At 46.6% G+C, this 17,571-nt stretch overlaps 4 protein-coding genes across 4 annotated transcripts; 2 read left to right on the top strand and 2 right to left on the bottom strand.

The window, feature by feature from the left end:
- Window positions 1–1,019: 1,019 nt before the first annotated feature.
- F4822DRAFT_274999 (uncharacterized protein) lies at window positions 1,020–2,698 on the bottom strand. The gene is made up of 2 exons (XM_051454777.1): window positions 2,001–2,698; window positions 1,020–1,936 (listed from the first exon to the last, which is right to left on the bottom strand). Exons 1-2 carry the CDS (start codon window positions 2,223–2,225, stop codon window positions 1,229–1,231), a joined length of 933 nt encoding a protein of 310 aa, XP_051312907.1. The 5' UTR covers window positions 2,226–2,698; the 3' UTR covers window positions 1,020–1,228.
- A 1,431-nt stretch (window positions 2,699–4,129) lies between these two features.
- On the bottom strand, window positions 4,130–7,264 carry F4822DRAFT_274985 (uncharacterized protein). The gene is made up of 2 exons (XM_051454776.1): window positions 7,225–7,264; window positions 4,130–7,139 (listed from the first exon to the last, which is right to left on the bottom strand). Exon 2 carries the CDS (start codon window positions 6,853–6,855, stop codon window positions 4,153–4,155), a length of 2,703 nt encoding a protein of 900 aa, XP_051312906.1. The 5' UTR covers window positions 6,856–7,139; window positions 7,225–7,264; the 3' UTR covers window positions 4,130–4,152.
- Window positions 7,265–9,650: 2,386 nt separating this feature from the next.
- F4822DRAFT_405550 (WD40 repeat-like protein) lies at window positions 9,651–14,211 on the top strand. The gene is made up of 3 exons (XM_051458308.1): window positions 9,651–10,656; window positions 10,722–13,379; window positions 13,444–14,211. The coding sequence occupies exons 1-3, from the start codon at window positions 10,303–10,305 to the stop codon at window positions 13,549–13,551; spliced, it is 3,120 nt and encodes a 1,039-aa protein (XP_051312905.1). The 5' UTR covers window positions 9,651–10,302; the 3' UTR covers window positions 13,552–14,211.
- A 234-nt stretch (window positions 14,212–14,445) lies between these two features.
- Window positions 14,446–17,550, top strand: F4822DRAFT_405549 (ATP-dependent DNA helicase). Its single transcript, XM_051458307.1, has 4 exons — window positions 14,446–14,690; window positions 14,769–15,109; window positions 15,199–17,001; window positions 17,069–17,550. The coding sequence occupies exons 2-4, from the start codon at window positions 14,774–14,776 to the stop codon at window positions 17,132–17,134; spliced, it is 2,205 nt and encodes a 734-aa protein (XP_051312904.1). The 5' UTR covers window positions 14,446–14,690; window positions 14,769–14,773; the 3' UTR covers window positions 17,135–17,550.
- Window positions 17,551–17,571: the final 21 nt, after the last annotated feature.

The raw sequence follows: 17,571 nt of genomic DNA, 5'->3' as shown, positions 1-17,571 counted from the left end.
TGTGATGTCTCAGTGTACCGAAGCAATTGACACCATCATAATAATTCAAGAAGTTTAATTGCATACTTCTCAAATTCGATGCTCAAGGACTAAAATCCACATACATGTCGCTCTACTCATTCTTATGCGCCATATGAAATACTAAATATCAAGGCAATAATACCACTTCTATTATAGCACCAATGTAAGTGGTTATGATTTTTCCATACACCCCTATATTCAAAAGTCGCTTCGTCCACCGCTGTCATTTCAAATATCAGAATTCCAACCATTTTTTTACCTATCGCATTCTTTGTTGACTCTATTCTTGACTCTACCTATTGCAGGTACCACAGTATACCTATACGTGTACTCGCCCTAGCAGGTACATATGGTACATTTGAGTTTATACATACATAAACCTGCTCCCCATAGCAGATATAGTCGAATAAGGATGATGGAAAGTGCGGCCTTGTAGAATAAGAAGACTATATGACGAGGAAGCCACATCCCCGAATTCGCTAGATATATACAGGATAATAAGAAGGTTTCCTGCTAACAGCTGAGTGAGTTAAATCATATATGGCTCATGAGGCAACACGCCGAACACTTCGGGTACATCAACACCCGAAGGCAGTTTCAAGCATCGGATACTTCCCTTCCAGAGATACTTGGGGGTTGTAGATGGATAATTGAACGTTCGAAGCCAGCAATGGCAACCTTTTTTTCTTTCTTTTTTCATTATTATCCTCGTATTTCTCACATCTTGAATTGCCTTACTTCTTTATTTTCGGGTTTATTTTGCTAGAATCAATATGATGAGTCCACATAGTCCGGAACAACGTGTTTTAGACAGCATCGTTTCAATCGGTCCGTAGGCGAACACCGCCTATACTATAGTGGGGTGTAGGCGTATTAGTAAAAAGAATGGGGGATTGAATTGGTGGTCACCTACCTATTCTCATAGTATCTGTAGGTACCTAGGCAGTTGAGGTTAAGTATCGAAGGCCCAGAATTGTCAGGGGGGGGGAGAAAAAAAATAGAAAAGTAATAAATCAATGGTATAAATCTTTAATATGATATAGCGATACTGAACAGCTCCTAGAAATAACTACATTAGAGAGGACATAAGTGATTGTGCATCGTCTTCGCATATCCTGATAACCTGGAAAACTCCTTAAGAATACTGGCTAATGCGTGCAAAATACCTCCGATCCATAACAATTTAAACATGGGTATACCTAATCAATCAAGCTCGAAAAACGCCATATCGTAAGCGCCTCAGCGCCTCATTGGTATTGCCATCTGGATGCATACCAGGTTCATCAATCTCTTCCACCTCAGTCCGCCACGTCGTTCCCGTGAGTCTGCCCACCTCGTCCCATAAATCTTGCCAACTTGCGGCATTGTGCAGGTATCTCTTAGATCCTCTTGCTCCTTCATTGTTGCCTGGAGTTGTCGTCCCAACATGGCGTCCGAATATCATGACATCTGGGTCGTTCGGATTAAGAAATCGGACCATACGTAGAGCAGCACGAACTTGGTTCTCCCACGTAAAGAGGTGGAAGAAACTTGTCGCATGGATAATGCTCATCTTTCCATCCAAGATCTTGAGTCTCTCATCGCCTTCGCCATTCTCGCCATCTTGGCTAAGCATATCACCAGCTACAAGGGTTGCCTTGAATTTATTTCGGTCCTTGAAAAGGTCGTAGCCGGCTTCTAGAAATCGAGGTTCCAGATCTGTACCATATAATCTAGAAGAATCCACGCCATCGAATGCAAGTTGTCGTAGTACCTGTCCTACGCAACAACCGACATCAAGAAACGTGGCCTCGGACTTGGGCGCAAGAAGTCGACTTAATGTTATTTGGTACCGAGGATCTAATGTGAATTTGAGGGAAAGGAAGCGGAAGTGGCCGATGCAGATATATGGATATATCTCCCATAACCGATCACGCTGAAATAACGGTAAGTACTCGTTCCAAATGGAGAAGGGGAAAATGAGATCATGTTGTACATACTATTTGGTAGATATGTTCATCGACATCCTTCGCACGGATACCGCTGTACTTCTCTAAAAATCTCCTAATAGGCTCGATATCCGGGGGTAATTCTTCGATATAGACCCTGCCCTTCAATATGTAATCCAGGGACCTATTAGGTTGGTGTTTCGCCCTTGCATTGCTGTCTCCAGCTGCCATCGCACAACGACTATACCGTTGGAGGCGCGCAAGCAGTTTGTGCATAATCCCAGTGGGTTGCGGGACGGAACGGGACGGGACGAGACGAATAAATTGTAAATCCCTCCCACTGGTTTTTAATCCCTTACAGCTAGCCGGATACTCTTACGCAATTCTCTTCCTGGATGGGGGGGAAATGCGCATGCTATTCTTCCCTGCTATTCAATGGGAAATTTGCCGATTTCGGTTCCGAAGCTACGGTGCGGATACTTTCCAACGGGATGGATCGATCTTGTCAACCCTCGCGGATTATTGCCGTATGACCAATGATGAGGATGTGATATGTAACGTTGTGGTTCTTATATGCAGCGGCATGTCTTTTCTAGGCCGGGAGCTGAGGGATGTCGTCGTCATATAGATTTATTCTTTCTTTTCGCATTTATCTAGGCTGACGCTGGCCGAGGTAGCATATGTCTTATGTCTTATTTTCTATACGCGATGCGAACCTAATAAGAAACTATATGCGGGAGCTAAGGCGGGTAACGGGGGGAAGATGGCGTGTTAAAAGAACGAGCGGGCCAATAGAGCTTCGTAAGTAGACCACTGGCATGTGCAGATCTGGAGTATGGAGTATCCTGTATGGTGGTCTAATTAATTAGGTCAGCCTATAATATGCTAGGGAAGGGTTGGTACAGCTGAGACTATGTTCTATACGTCAGGTAATTTTACCATTTGAGGGCGGTTATAGGGCGGCGTTGCATGTCTCGTTTCCTTACCTCTATGATAGTAATGGTACAAGATCACAATGTTAAGTTCGCGACTTGCCTTCCTTGATAACTGTCTCTCTCGGGGGGTTCGAGGTAATATCTCCGAACAAAACAATATATACAATGCCCACAAGATAGTTAAACGATGCCGAGGTTGTTGGTTCTCAATATCATATAGTTCGATGGGGATATTATTGTATCGTTCGATTTAATAAGGCTAGAACATCAAACTATTCCCAGTAAACGGAGCCGCTAAGAATTAAGATATAACGGGACGAGCGACCCGAAGCAAAGGAAAAAGAGCTAGTATAAGACGAATCAGGGATCTTCCCGTCTCACTAACGCAAAAGGTGTTCGGTTGCTGGCCGGGACAGGATAGAATATTATTTTGTAATGAGGGAAGGATGTTGATTATTTATTCGTCAATGTAGGATTTTATTTACATTCGTAAGAAATCCTCAACCTGACAAAGAAAAAAAAAAGCATGTCGTGGCCCGTCTGATCATCCATCTGAATCTGACACCATTGATACCTTAAACCTGGTAAATCGGATTCGACAGGGTTCCTGAATTAATCTCGATGGTACGGCAGAACGGAAGAGAAGCGAGTCATTCCATATAAAGCCCTGCAGAGTGCTGTAGAGCCCTGTAGGCCCCCGTAAGTTACGAGGCATGACGCAGAAATAGCGGCGCAGCAAGACGCCATTCTTCCAATTCCTCGGCTGCTACTTTGCTTTGTATTTTATTTTTAACAGTGATGTTCAGCCCCCTAAACCGCAGGCATATAAGCGCCGTTCGCTATACTACATTGGTTCGACCCCGGAAAGACACTACAGATTAGGGCATCCATACTGCTGGGTCCATATGCCTCGGCGTACCCACGGAATAATAAACCCCCTTATTTTTCCTTGGTTTGCAGTACGAAACACTGAGGCGTCCAGGGCGTTCTTAAGGGAGAATATGCTGATCATTGATTAAATGTCTTGGATACTCAGTCTCAAAAAGTTATAAATTTGAATGCTTTAGGTAACGAATACGGGAATTTCTTATGACCTATTGGTGCTAAGTCGTGAATATTTGCTGAAAATTCCATTCATAAGTTCTACATCGGCGTATTTGTATTCACAAATCGTAGGAATTGCATTGAATTATGCCAGACTTTACGCATCCAGTATACTATAGTGCTCAATACACTATAAGATCCACTAATAAGCTAATTGTTATCCCCTATTCAACCGCCCTCCAGCGTTGTTCTAACTGTCCAATAACGAACACAGCGCTACCATTAGTAACACTAGCAGATACGTTCTGGGCTTGTTGACTGTACATGGCGCCCTGTAACAGATTCATGTTCGCATAACCATATCCCACACCAGCAGCACCATACGAATATGAAGACCCATACGTGCTCTCCTGCATCATCCCAGCCATGTTATAATATGAGCTGGTGATATTGAGCATTCTCTGCTGTTTCAACGCCATCTTAGCCCTGAACAACATCATTTTCATTTGCGGAACTGTTTCCGCCCATACTAATCGTCGTTGCGCCGAATATGTAAGAAGCGGTACTGGCTCCGGCGGCGATGCCTCGCTGCATTCCTTATACAAGTTACGCATGCGCGGGCTATACATTTCGCACATTACCGAGTTTTCCAGCAGCGTATCATTAAGGTCCATTTTCGCTGCTAACTCCGTGTGTCGCGCAAATCCGTGATGACACTCTGGGCATATGGTGCAATCCAACCATCCAAACCATCGCCTATTTTTCGCATCTTCATCACGCGGACATGTCGGTACAGACGAATAAACCGAAGCGAAATTATCAAACGGCGTCGGATCAAGCGTGTAATACAATTGCAGAAGTTGTTTGATATATTGTCCGAAACGAGGATTCGCAACGCTGAAGCAGCACCGCCATTTCGTTCCAGCGGGCTGTGCATCGCCTTTTCGCCTAAAGAATTGCGCTATGTTCAGCGGTTCGGCAATCGCTACGAAACAGCCAGCGCATATACCGAAGTTTTTGGGGTCCGAGGGTAATGTGTACCAGATCCCATCTTCAATACCGTCGTCTTCGCAGAATTTCTCATGACTGAGTTTATGCACAGCTGTCCAGAAAATCGAGAAATTTTTAGAATCTTGCGCGCTTGCCATGGCCATTTTAATGCTGAAGATGCTCATCCCACATTGCACGTATTTGTCGGCTGAACGTGTATAGCTCTCCGCAACCTCCCAATTCTTTTCTTCGCCTGAATGGATCACTTTGTCGCAGTAACACCCAGCGCAGAAAACTAATCCGTTAGGTCCGCCTTTAGGTATGAACCATTTCTTATCATAAGTTAAGGCCTTGCGCCCCGGGCAAGCTGGTATCGACAAGCGCGCTTTCGCCTCGTTCGCGAAACCAGTCCAGTCATTAAGTTTACTTCTGGCCTCAAATTCTTTTTCGACGAATGGTACCGCAACGTCGCAGGACCATGTTTCACCCACGGGATGCGGATGTGTGGGCTCGAAGTTGGTAGATAATTGACTGGTTAGAATAAGATCTTCGTAACACGCCTCACAGGTCACGAAACCGGGGATAGCATTCGATTTCGCTCTATACCATTTAACACCAGCGCTTCCCTTCACACCATCCGTACCCTTGCAATCCGGTATTTGTAGACGGGAACGCATCCAATCTAGTGCCAAATCCAGGGAGCCGCTTGAGAGCGCGGCTTTGAAGAGGTGGTCCTTCATCCTTGGCTTGCTGAATCGACATATACGTGCCCCACCATCGTCGAATTTCTTACTCTGGAAGGAGTTTTGGAATCTAGTGCCGTGGATATGGTCGACATAACACCGTGAACAAATATGGAACTCGGACGCTTTCGGGTGCCAGTACCAGGTTGTCGCGAATGCCATCGGGGTGTCGATACAGGACGTTACTGCGGGTGGTGCAGGTGCCGGCGGATTTATCCTGGCGGAATACCTGGTATCGGGATAGATTTCCGTGGGTCGTTCATAACTCTGGTAGCCAGATTGAGGTGTTTGGATGGCGGGTGGAGATGCATTTTGCAAATGGTTCGAATTTGGTCGCTGAGCTGATACACCCTGATATGAGGTAGTAGGTTGTGGGCTGGGCACTGGCGGATTTTCTACTGATAGAGATTGGAACCGAGCCTCCAAGTCTTCGGGAGACGTTGGCGTGACTGGGGGATGAGTGAAATGCGATCCGTGGTTGGGTGATTGCGGGTTCGATGTTAACGTATGATACGATGTCTCTGGCGCCTGGTTGCAAGGTGCCTCTTCTGGGGGTGTATACAGAGGGGAAGCATATGAGGTAGGCGGTGGAATAGGGGCTGCATTTGGAGTGGCGTGAGGTACATAATTCGGCGTATAAGTCGCGGGCATATCGGTAGATGGCTGTGAATCATGGCTTATGACTGGTTTCTGCGGAACATGTTGATATTGTTGGAATGAAGCCGGGTTATATGGGCTCAGGGAACTATTATTTGGAGGAGGCGGACCCGGAGGAGGTGGTGGAATGGTGGTCAAACCGTGATAATCCTGGACCCCAGGACTTGTCGGCGGTATATAAGAATATCGGTAGTCTTGGCTTTGGCTAGGTGTATAAGGATGTGCCGGATAGCTAGTAGAGGTTGACGTTGCTGTTACTGGAGGAGGTCCCGGAGGCGGTGGAGGAATTGGGAAGCTTAGTATGGGCTGTTGGGTTGAGCTTTGTTGTGCGGCAACAATCTCATAGCCAGGTGGCCTTGGAGGGATTGGTGGAGGTTGAGGATCCGGTAGGTAACCCGGACTTTGAGGAGGGGGTCCAGACGGAGGCGGCAGATAGTTCCAGTTCGGGTAGCTCCCAGAATGAGGGGACTCGTTCCCGGCCGGCCTAGGACTCCTGGGTGGGAGCGGCGGCGGGCAACTAGCTCCGTGATAAGACATTACCTATCCAATGTCAAGTCTCAAGTCCTCTCGTCAAGCCAGTCGCCTTGACGAGGTGTGACTCAGCTGATCTACCTAGTATAACGACCCCTCGAGATTTACGATGAACGGTATGTTATGAGGAGTGCTATATTCCAGTTATCTGCCAATAGTACGTTACCACTAGGCACTGCCGGTTTTAATAGACGCAATGTTTGCAGTGAATGAGTATAAGTGAGGAGGTGAGGCATAATTTATTGATTTACGAGCAGTGCGGCTGGAAATAGCCTCAGCTGAACTACACACTAAACAAAACCCATAATAAGTCGCCCCTACACTATCGGCTTGGCGTTGTAGGTAATTACTAGGTAGACTATCGCGAAGACTTACACAGCATATGTGGTTTCGATAACAAGGTCAATGCAAAGCCACTCGCTAGGCTTCAGCTGGCGATGGCGTTCCTCATTAGCGTATAATGGTCCATTAGGCGAGGCCACGGGCGTTTCCAATTTAAGCATCATTCCGTATCTTCCCCAGTATTCTTACATTTGAGATCTTGGTTGTCTAAGAATACTCGCAAGTTGGAGAGTTAGATAGGTTTATTAGTCGGAAGTGGCCCGTTGTAAAGTCGGATGGCGTTTTGGTTAATGAGGATATTTATAAAGCAGATGATTACCACGTTTCAACTGTGGATGACGTTTTTCGAATGGTGCTCCGACGTATCTCGATGCTAACACCAACAGGGTTTAAGATTGCTAACCGATTGGCGGGATAGAATTTCTACGCACGGGCAGACGGACAGACGGGCAAAACGAGGGGTTGCCTCTCGGGTCCCATGATAACCGACTCTTGAGAAGTAGATAATGATGAATAAACATGTTTGTTTCGTCCATCCTGCATGAACGGCGTCCCTCATGTCTGATTTTTTGGTAATGTCGTCTGGCCTGGACATTGGAACGAAGGAGAAAGTAAAAGGGGTGAATGTTACGTCGGTCGACTAACGACTCGAATTGTGATGAATAAAGGAATAATTTGTGGATTCGCAAATTCCGAACGTTCCATGGCCGATGCCGAATATTTAGCACCGGTGGGAGAAGGTCAGTTGACATTTTGTATTGCATTGCGTTGTACTGTACTGTACCTAGCCTGCCCAGTATTACGGGCCGTTCAGCTCCTCTTCCTCTTCGGATTTGGCGCCTGGTATAGGCTAGCCCTGACTCAAGCCAGCTGCTTAGGAGACCGCTGGAATTCCTTTTGTTGGGCGGGAGAAAAAAAGAAAGGCTAGACGATTTCATCCCATGAGAAGAGACAAGCGTGATAAGTAACCTACCCCTTGGGTCATATTGTTTGTGCGGCGCGACAGTTGGATCCATAACCATCCCTCTATCATTGTACTCGGATGAATTCCGACGTCTGTACCAGGTTAGTAGGTAGGTACTGTACTGTACTGTATGGTATCATTTTCTATTTCTATTTCTTATGTAGGTGGGATTATAGGTACCTGGGTAACGATGAACAGCGCCGCAACAATGCCGCGGGCAGCGCTACCTAACCCCGTCCGTTCCCCCTCTCTCCGGTCCTAAGACTACTTAGGAATGGGGGTTTTTACGGCGGTATGAACAATTCTCTGATTGGTAGACCGGTCCGGATAGTAGAACGGTCAAGTATTCCGAACATATACATATAGATCTGCAAAAGATGGATTTCCAACCCTTAACCCCACGTCTTCCAACTTGCAGAAATGGGGATATCAGATCACATTATAATATTGTTGACGCGGCTAAGCGATGCTGGGATTCTCTCCTCTTTCGAATGTACTGACATACGTATAAGTGACGACTATGGCTGCATGAATGATAGAATAAGGCTTTGATGATTCTCGCTTTGGTATGCGCCCGTAAATGGTGCCACCAGACAGTTGTCAGACATACATATACAGCTATCATATCCACTTATATCTATCTCTCGTCGACAAATTACGACTAAGGAGGCATGTAAGTAGGGTGCACGTAGGCTGAGAATAAGGAATGTTTGTTGATGTTTAGGGGTATGATGGGATGATTATATATGTAGGTGGTCAGGTAATGTAAGAGGTGAGGGAAGAGGGAAAGAAGGAGTAAAAGGAAAAGAAAAGTGAAATAAGAAATAAGAGACACTAGGTATCTCCTTCCCTCTATACTGTGTTATGCTCATGCTCATGCGTGATGATCACGATATCAGCCACTCTAAACTTAATACTTGGACGAAGGAGCAAACATTAGGCAACTGCATACCATAGAAATAGGTACATCTTAATGAAATCCAGGGATCATCTGAACTTTTGGTAGGCCATGCTTTCCCAGGAACAGAAACTAGAACCAGGTGGTACTTTGTGAATGGTTGTGGGGTTGTACTTGTGTTTTTTGGGGGTGATAAGCACCGTCATTTTTATTTTTACCACTACTATCTACATGTATCTGATACATACAAAGATGCGAAAGAAACTATGTAGTTTTCGCATGAGATTTCTTTTTTATAAGGATAAAAATAATGACATTGGTCTTATCGAAGTTTTACATAATTGCCACCTTCGCGGTTGCCGCCCTTGTTTTCTTGATTGCTAACAGACTAGTAGTAAGCGGACACTGTGACCCCCAGCTTATAGTGGATACTACCTTCAATGCTCGGTACGTGCCACATATAGCGCGCTACAGCGAGGCTGGATGTACTTTTTATGAGCTAAGAAACAATACTAACATGAAGGTACCTCTTAATGTACCTAAAAACTGTTAGGAACGTGCGGTAGCGCCGCTAATAGTTGGCACTTGCAATTCTTTCCTAGCCCCAATGCCGTTGCCTTCTCCCCTCCTTGAAATCTCCAGGGCTAACAATTAACTTACAGCCCGTTAAATCATTTTTTACCTTGACCTTGCCTTGCCTTACAAACCTACAAACCCAAAAAACCCTTTTTCCCATCAACCACCAAAAAACACCGAACAACATCAAACCCCCCTTTGGTGTCCACAACGCGTATCCGAGAGGCCAGACCCACGATATGAAATTCGACAATACTCGACACATTCTCCAACTACTACTCTGATCGTGATATCTGGGATTACTACAATATCAGAACAGAAAGGAACCGAACAGAACACACACGGCCACGCCTGTTCGTTGTCGCAGTGCCGCCCATTCTACAATCTACATTCTGTTTCTCCCTTCCCTCCTTACCCCCTTTGCTTGTTCAATCAAACAAATCCATCCACTACCCCCTCTCGTTCTTGTTGTCCTCGCTTTCGACTTTCGCTTCGACCTCAAAACCTTTAAGCCACCGATTTCCGTCGAGTCGATATCATACAATACAACAACACCTTACGACCCGATATTTACTTCCTCGCATTATAATATAGACAGGTGGCGTATCGTCTTGTATACTAGCACGACTAGTTCCCAGATATACATGCTTTATAATCAGATAAAGGAGTAATAATGAGGATACCGGTACCATCCTCCGACGATAGGATGGATTCCGGCCGACCTCGGTCTAGTCAGACTACGGTATCTGTCAACTTTGACGATGGCGATTCTGTCTCCCCGCATCCACGTATTAAATTCGGGGTTGCGGAGTGCATCGAGACCAAGACGGTTACAACCACAACCACGACCAAACGATCCTATCCGCCTCTTCTCGTACGAGAGTCCAAACCACTTTCGTCTCTCGACTCCAAGGAATACCCCCTAGCCTCGAAGCCTACTCCTCCCGAGTTGGCTAAATTTACTTTCAATGTCTCCCAATTTGGTGGCTTGTCCTGGCCTGTTGATGAGGGTATCGACAATCACGATGTATGTTCACCTTTTCCTTTTCTAGTCATTACTATTCTTTCTAATCACTGTCGTCCATATTACAGTCCCAATTATCTACTAGTGATGATTCTCTTCAAGAGATTAAAACGGAACCCGGATTAGATATCTCCCATTCACAAACTAGCCGGCAATCTAGGCCTTACCTACCGCTCTCATCGCGCAGGTCTCACAGGTCGGGCTCTCGAGCAGCTTCGCCTGTTGTCAGCGGATCTATAAGGAAGAATTCGCAAAAGCAGCCGACGCGATCTTTTACCCCGACCCTCCCCCATGCTGTGTCAGATAAACTACGCCGCGCCCTCAGTCACGGCCCACGCAAGGATGCGATTAAGAATAATACAAATAGGGTTACTGGTGGTTTTCCTGTTACTCCCGATACTTCTGAGTTAACTCCTATCGACACTCATCGACCCCTTAAACTACGCAGCTCGCATCTCGACTCGTTTGAGACCCCCGAGTCGAACAACACCACACAAGAACAATCTTTCTTCGACATTTCGAGTCCTTCCGGTAGTGATTCGCACACCGTCTTTGGCAGCAATGTGGCTACTCCCCCCATTACTGACGCGGATGCCGATGCGGAACCGTTTGCCGACGCGGATGCCGATGAATCCCTTCAACAATCCATTCGTGCCTTGCATCACCCGCGGCCGATTAACACTCTCGCCGCTCAAGATGCAAGCCTACCCAGCCCACGTCTATCACCAACACTCCAGGCTTCCAGAATTCACGAACTTGATCAAGATGAGGGCGACAACACTGTGGATGAAGAGGTGTCTCTTATTTTCCCCGAGGATAGCCAGAATTCGATGGACTACGAGTCCGGCCCGACTTCTGCCACGGAACCTTCGTCGATGCTCGTCAAACGTTTCGAGGATGCTTCCCAATCTTCCCAGCCGACGATAATGGATACCCGTTCGATGCTAGAAACATTTGATTCGATGCCTGCCGAGATGAAATCGTTCATGATGTATCAATTCTTGCGAAGATGCTCCAGAAAGACACTCCATGTCGTTGCTGATGTGGTCAACCCGGCCCTAAAGTGCGACATTTTGAAAGACTTACCTCTTGAGCTAACTCTCCATATCCTTTCTTATCTAGATTATCGAGATCTCTGCCGTGCTGCCCAAGTTTCCAAGTATTGGCGGGGTATCATCGACAGTAACGAAACTGGCTGGAGGGAGTTATTTGATCGGGATGGCTTTACGCTAACCCCTAGCGAGCTCGATAGAGCCATCAGAGAAGGTTGGGGCTGGCAGGATCCGGTTGGACCCGAAGGTTGCGAGCGCGATTTCAGCACCCAAGCTCGACTCACATCGACCGAGACAGAGTTGATTCGTTCCTCAAAGCCGGATCCGCCTCAGAAGTTACGTTCTTCAAAACGTAAGAGAGCCTTGAATGGCATTGGTTCCGAGCGATCGAAACGAAGGGCAAGTGCACAAGAGATGGCGAAGGACGAGAAGACATACACCGGTGAACGAGTCCACAAATCCGAGGGGCCTTTGTCTGCCGCCAATGCCGCTGCCATGGCCGTTCCCGATCCGCATATTGGTCTTCCGAGCCTTAGAAGGTTGCACCTATTTAAATCGCTTTATCGTCGTCACTTTATGATCCGCAAGAATTGGACAAGTGGGAAGGTCAAGCCTAGCCACGTCGCTTTTGCAGCTCATCCTCGGCATGTTATTACCTGCCTGCAGTTTGACGAAGACAAGATCATAACTGGCAGTGACGATATGCTTATCCATGTATACGATACTAATACTGGCAAGCTCCGCCGCCACTTGGAGGGTCATGAGGGTGGAGTCTGGGCTCTGCAGTACGAAGGCAACGTTCTTGTGTCTGGTTCGACAGATCGCTCCGTTCGCGTATGGGACATTGAGAAGGGACTTTGCACCCAGGTCTTTTATGGCCATACTAGTACTGTGCGATGTCTACAAATCTTGATGCCGACAGACACTGGCAAGGTGGAGAATGGACAGTCTGTTATGATGCCACCGAAGCCTCTTATTATCACTGGATCTCGCGATAGTCAATTGCGAGTTTGGCGTCTTCCCGAATCCGGATCTAGGAGATATATACAGACAGGACCGCCGGCTCAAGATTCCGATTGTCCTTACTTTATCCGCACTCTCCAAGGACATAACCATTCAGTCCGTGCTATCGCTGCCCATGCTGATACACTTGTCAGCGGAAGTTACGATAACACAGTTCGTGTGTGGCGAATCAGTACAGGGGAGACTGTACATGTCTTGCAGGGTCATTCCCAGAAGGTGTACAGTGTCGTGCTTGACGTTACTCGAAATAGATGCATATCAGGTAGCATGGACAGTTCCGTCAAGATATGGGATCTGGCAACTGGATCCTGCATACATACTCTGGAAGGGCACACGCTACTCGTTGGTTTGCTCGACCTTCGTGACGAGCGTCTTGTTTCAGCAGCGGCGGATAGCACGCTCCGTATCTGGGACCCTGAGAGTGGCCGGTGCCAATCTACCCTGTCTGCTCATACCGGCGCGATTACTTGCTTCCAGCATGATGGGCGCAAAGTTATTAGTGGTAGCGACCGGACTCTTAAGATGTGGGATATCCGCACAGGCGAGTGCATTCAAGACCTTCTTACGGACCTTAGTGGGGTCTGGCAGGTCAGGTTTGATGAACGCCGATGTGTGGCGGCTGTCCAGCGGGACAATCTAACTTATATCGAGGTAAGTTATATCTTTGAGGTTATTGCAGAACTCTTCGATGGACTAGTTACTAATTCAATTACAGATCCTTGATTTCGGCGCAGTCCGTGAGGGCAAGTCGTCTGAGGAGCTCGGTAAACGCATCCTTCTCAACCCTACTGAGGTCCAGAGAATTATGGACGAAGATGTCTAAGTGCGACAAGGGATTAGATTGGTTAGGCCTCACAACCATAAAACCTCCTAGTTTCGCACGCAACTATATTATATAGACCGTAGTGGATCCTTTACATCCGCCCACATGGTTTTGCCGACGAATTACGAGGTCCCTTACTTATCGATGAGGATGTTTTTCGTCTAACATCCTTCATATCGAAAACCACGACATCGACGTGGAGGAGTAACGAGAAAAAGAGACAAAAGTCGCGACATTTAGCTACTTGCTAAGAGAATTTCTATAGTAAAGCATATATCTATTATTTCCTTCCCCTTCGTATGATCAATGGTATATATATTCATAGGGGCTGTTGATAATTAAGGGCTGTGTACGGAGGGTGGGGTGAAGGAGTATACACAGAACAACAGCAGCAGCAGCAGCATATTTTCTCCGGACAGCTGTGCAATTTTATTAATGCATTAGTACGCGAGTTCGGAGGGCAATTACATGATTGAGCATTGACCAAGGCCAAAGGAGGCGTTGAGGGCATGACGGCATCACCGGGCATTGTGGCGTTCATCTACTCGAGAAAGAAGCAAGCATATTCTAGGGCGTAATGGTCATCTTTGTAGGAGTAAGCAGGCGTGCAGTACATCTTTACGAAATGAAAAGTTTCTTTAAGTGCCATTAATATTTTTTTTATTTCTTCGTTGATACGTGAATCGAAGTGTTGAATGCATACATTGTATTCAAAGAACTGCCTAGGTACATATGTAGTAGCTTATTCCTCATAATTATGGGATACACCTACCTCTATGTATCGATGTAGGCAGGGACAAGGGTGATACCTACATACATCCATGTATCTCCAGCAACCTTATCATACATATACCTACATGCTGGAGTATATGCATTATTTCACGTAAGTCCGAACAGGATTTCCAATTTCTAAGAGGTTCCAAGCCACAATCAAACTCTTTAGTTTTGTTTTGCTTTTGAAATTTATCGGTTAGGCACATCTAAAGCATGGACCATGGTCTCATGGGCAACTTGTTTGTAAATGTTTTATTTTTCTGTCATTTCTGTCTCTTTCCCCTGTCTTGTCCCCCAAAGATCTACATAACACCCAAACAACGACCAAAAAGGAAAACACCATTGCTCCGATTCGACATAATAAGGTATCCCCTATTCCTAAAACATACCTACCTAATCTTTAGCGTATAGATCTTGCGGTACTAACCATCAATTAATTAAAGAAATCATGTCTGAATACGATTCCGGAGACGATTTATTAGGTGATGTCAGTGCGGACACACTGAAGCTCGGCGCGAAGCGTTCGCGTTCGGGCTCTGCCGACGACTCACAAAAGCAGAGTCGCAACACGAAGATCAGTAAACGATCTAAAGTCGAAGATGTAGAGCAAGACAACAAGAAGAATGATGAACTCCTAGGCAAATTTTCTCAGGATATCCTGAAGGAGAGCTTCGGATATGACGGTTTCCGTCATGAACAATTCGCCGCCATCAAGACGACCTTGCGAGGAGAGAATGCTCTTGTTGTCTTTCCCACTGGAGCTGGTAAATCCCTATGTTACCAAGTTGAGTCTCACTTCTTCTCAAAGATACCTACTTAAAGTGCCCATATAAGTATAAATATAAATTGCTAACGATTTACTTTTTTACCAAGATCCCCGCCGTCGCATTCGAGAAATTGGATGCTCTAAACGATGATACAGCTCAAGCCAAGCCGGGTATAACTATCGTCGTCTCTCCCCTTATCGCGCTTATGAAAGACCAAGTGGACACCTTACTACGTAAAGGTGTTGCCGCCGCCTGTCTTGATTCGACCAAGACATGGGAGCAAATTCAACAGATCAGCTCCGGTATAAGAGAGGGGCAGTTGAGATTGCTTTACTGTGCGCCCGAGAGGCTCAACAACGAGGGCTTTGTCGAAAGCATGAAACACGTCCCGGGAGGCGCCCGACTAGTGGCCGTTGACGAAGCCCACTGTATCTCAGAATGGGGCCATTCTTTTCGACCTGATTACCTCAAAGTAGCCCGCTTTGTCGATGAGATCCAAGCTCGAAATGTTGTCTGTCTCACAGCTACAGCTACGCCTCGTGTCGCCGACGATATCGCAGCTGCCTTCAATATCAAGAAGACCAATGTATTTCGTACTTCTCCTTACAGGCCCAACCTGCAACTATTAGCCGAATCAGTTAAGACGAAGCAAGATAAGTACCCGAGGATGTTCGAATTCTTACGAGAACACCCCGGACCTAGTCTTGTCTACGTAACTCTTCATAAACAAGCCGAAATGCTCGCCGCCGACCTGGGAGGGGAAGGCTTTGATGCTGTTGCATTCCATGCAGGTCTAAAGACGGAAGTGAAGACTCGTATCCAGGATGACTTCATGGCTGGTAAGGTCCGAATTGTGGTGGCTACAATTGCCTTTGGGATGGGAATTGATAAACCTGACATACGCAACGTCCTACACTTCGATCTTTCCGGCACAATAGAGGAATATTCTCAACAAGTCGGACGTGCTGGAAGAGACGGGGAACCCAGTCACTGTATGTTCTATATTTGCCCGGAGGATTTCTACCTTAGGGAGAACTTCGCTCGAGGTGACCTACCTTCACGACAATCACTACGCCGACTACTAGGCGACCTATTCCATCGGAAAGCCGTTTCGGCGCCGGAAGGTAGGGTCGTCAAGCTTAACCAGACAGCTCTCGGCCGGGAGTACGATATTCGAGCGAGCCCCCTTAGCATCTTGCTAGCGACACTGGAATTGCGGTTTGGCCTGATCAGAGCCATCACACCAGAGTACACTTCATATCAGTTTGAAGCAAGACGTGAATATTATAGCTCGGTTGACTCATCGCAAGAAGGCAAAGCCATCCGAAACCATGCGATCAAGGCCGTAAAGTTGTATAACATCGACGTAAATACCGCCGCCGAATTAGCCGGGCTTCTTCGTGTAGACATAATCAGGAAGCTCAATGAACTCAACGACCGAGGTATTATCATGCTTAAGGCCAGCGGTGTCGAGAACCGATACAAGATTCTCGGCAAGCTTCCTAGCACCCCGGAAGAAATCGAAGCTGTGACGGATAAGCTCTACGTTGATATGGAGGCTCGCGAGGAAGACGCTATGCGACGCACACAGCAAGTAGTAGACCTGGTTACCGGTGATACCTGTTTCGCTTTAGCTTTAGCCCAACACTTTGGTATGGGATTGCCGGACGGAAAGACCGCATGCGGCCACTGTACTCATTGTCTAACGGGAAAACGAGTTATAATGGAGCCCAAGCTCACTCCGCCTGTTGATATTGCCGGTATTAAGCAGATCCTTGCCCTTTGCACTGTACGAGATGACCCGAGATTCTTAGCCCGTGTTGCTTTTGGAATCAGGAGCCCCAGAGTCCTTCAGCTCAAACTCCAAAATCTAAGCATTTTTGGGTCCTTAGCAGAACACGACTTCAAGGTAAGTTGATATTGCTCCTAAGCGGCTATCCGTCCTATAAGCTGGAGACTAATAATGTGTGATCTAGTCACTGTTGACTGAGTTCACTCGAGCTTGCGAGGCGGCGAATATGGGATCGAAGGCGAAACGCTAGATTGTCATTCACCTCCCCAAATGGTGTCGCGCTTTATGATTGGGTTTTCGAGAATATTGTTGTCTAAATGTACAAATCTGCAACCGCCATGAACCGAGGGATGTAGATGTTTGTAATGAATTAAACGTTACTTCTAGGTACCTAGTTTAGGTAGGTAGACAGCATAAAAATACCAATCGAGTATGAGGAACCTCGGCAATAAGTCCGAAGAAGCCATGTAGATGCTGGAAGCCGAATCTAAGACACCAGAGGAGATTTGCAAGCGGTGCGTGCGTGCTTGTGGCCTTATCTATCACCACACCAACAGGCGTTGCGATGCAAATGCAGTACGCGCGTCTAATATTTCTCCCCATTAGGAAGCAGCATGAGTAGATCGACCAATGAAAAGTGGTAAAATGAGCAGCCCTCAACCATGCCTAGGTAGATCTCACGGCATT

The sequence above is a fragment of the Hypoxylon trugodes genome, assembly GCF_022578975.1.
Source record: "Hypoxylon trugodes strain CBS 135444 unplaced genomic scaffold F4822scaffold_6, whole genome shotgun sequence".
Lineage (NCBI taxonomy): Eukaryota > Fungi > Ascomycota > Sordariomycetes > Xylariales > Hypoxylaceae > Hypoxylon > Hypoxylon trugodes.
This window is presented reverse-complemented; position numbering and strand designations above follow the sequence as displayed.

Excerpts from the sequence above, each read along its gene's own strand:
- F4822DRAFT_274999 (XM_051454777.1), bottom strand. The coding sequence starts at position 2,225 with ATGCACAAACTGCTTGCGCGCCTCCAACGGTATAGTCGTTGTGCGATG. Across the intron at positions 1,937-2,000 it reads ATGAACATATCTACCAAATA|CGTGATCGGTTATGGGAGAT; the intron begins GTATGTACAACA and ends CCGTTATTTCAG.
- F4822DRAFT_274985 (XM_051454776.1), bottom strand. The coding sequence starts at position 6,855 with ATGTCTTATCACGGAGCTAGTTGCCCGCCGCCGCTCCCACCCAGGAGT.
- F4822DRAFT_405550 (XM_051458308.1), top strand. The coding sequence starts at position 10,303 with ATGAGGATACCGGTACCATCCTCCGACGATAGGATGGATTCCGGCCGA. Across the intron at positions 10,657-10,721 it reads AGGGTATCGACAATCACGAT|TCCCAATTATCTACTAGTGA; the intron begins GTATGTTCACCT and ends TCCATATTACAG. Across the intron at positions 13,380-13,443 it reads ACAATCTAACTTATATCGAG|ATCCTTGATTTCGGCGCAGT; the intron begins GTAAGTTATATC and ends ATTCAATTACAG.
- F4822DRAFT_405549 (XM_051458307.1), top strand. The coding sequence starts at position 14,774 with ATGTCTGAATACGATTCCGGAGACGATTTATTAGGTGATGTCAGTGCG. Across the intron at positions 15,110-15,198 it reads GTAAATCCCTATGTTACCAA|ATCCCCGCCGTCGCATTCGA; the intron begins GTTGAGTCTCAC and ends TTTTTTACCAAG. Across the intron at positions 17,002-17,068 it reads TAGCAGAACACGACTTCAAG|TCACTGTTGACTGAGTTCAC; the intron begins GTAAGTTGATAT and ends TGTGTGATCTAG.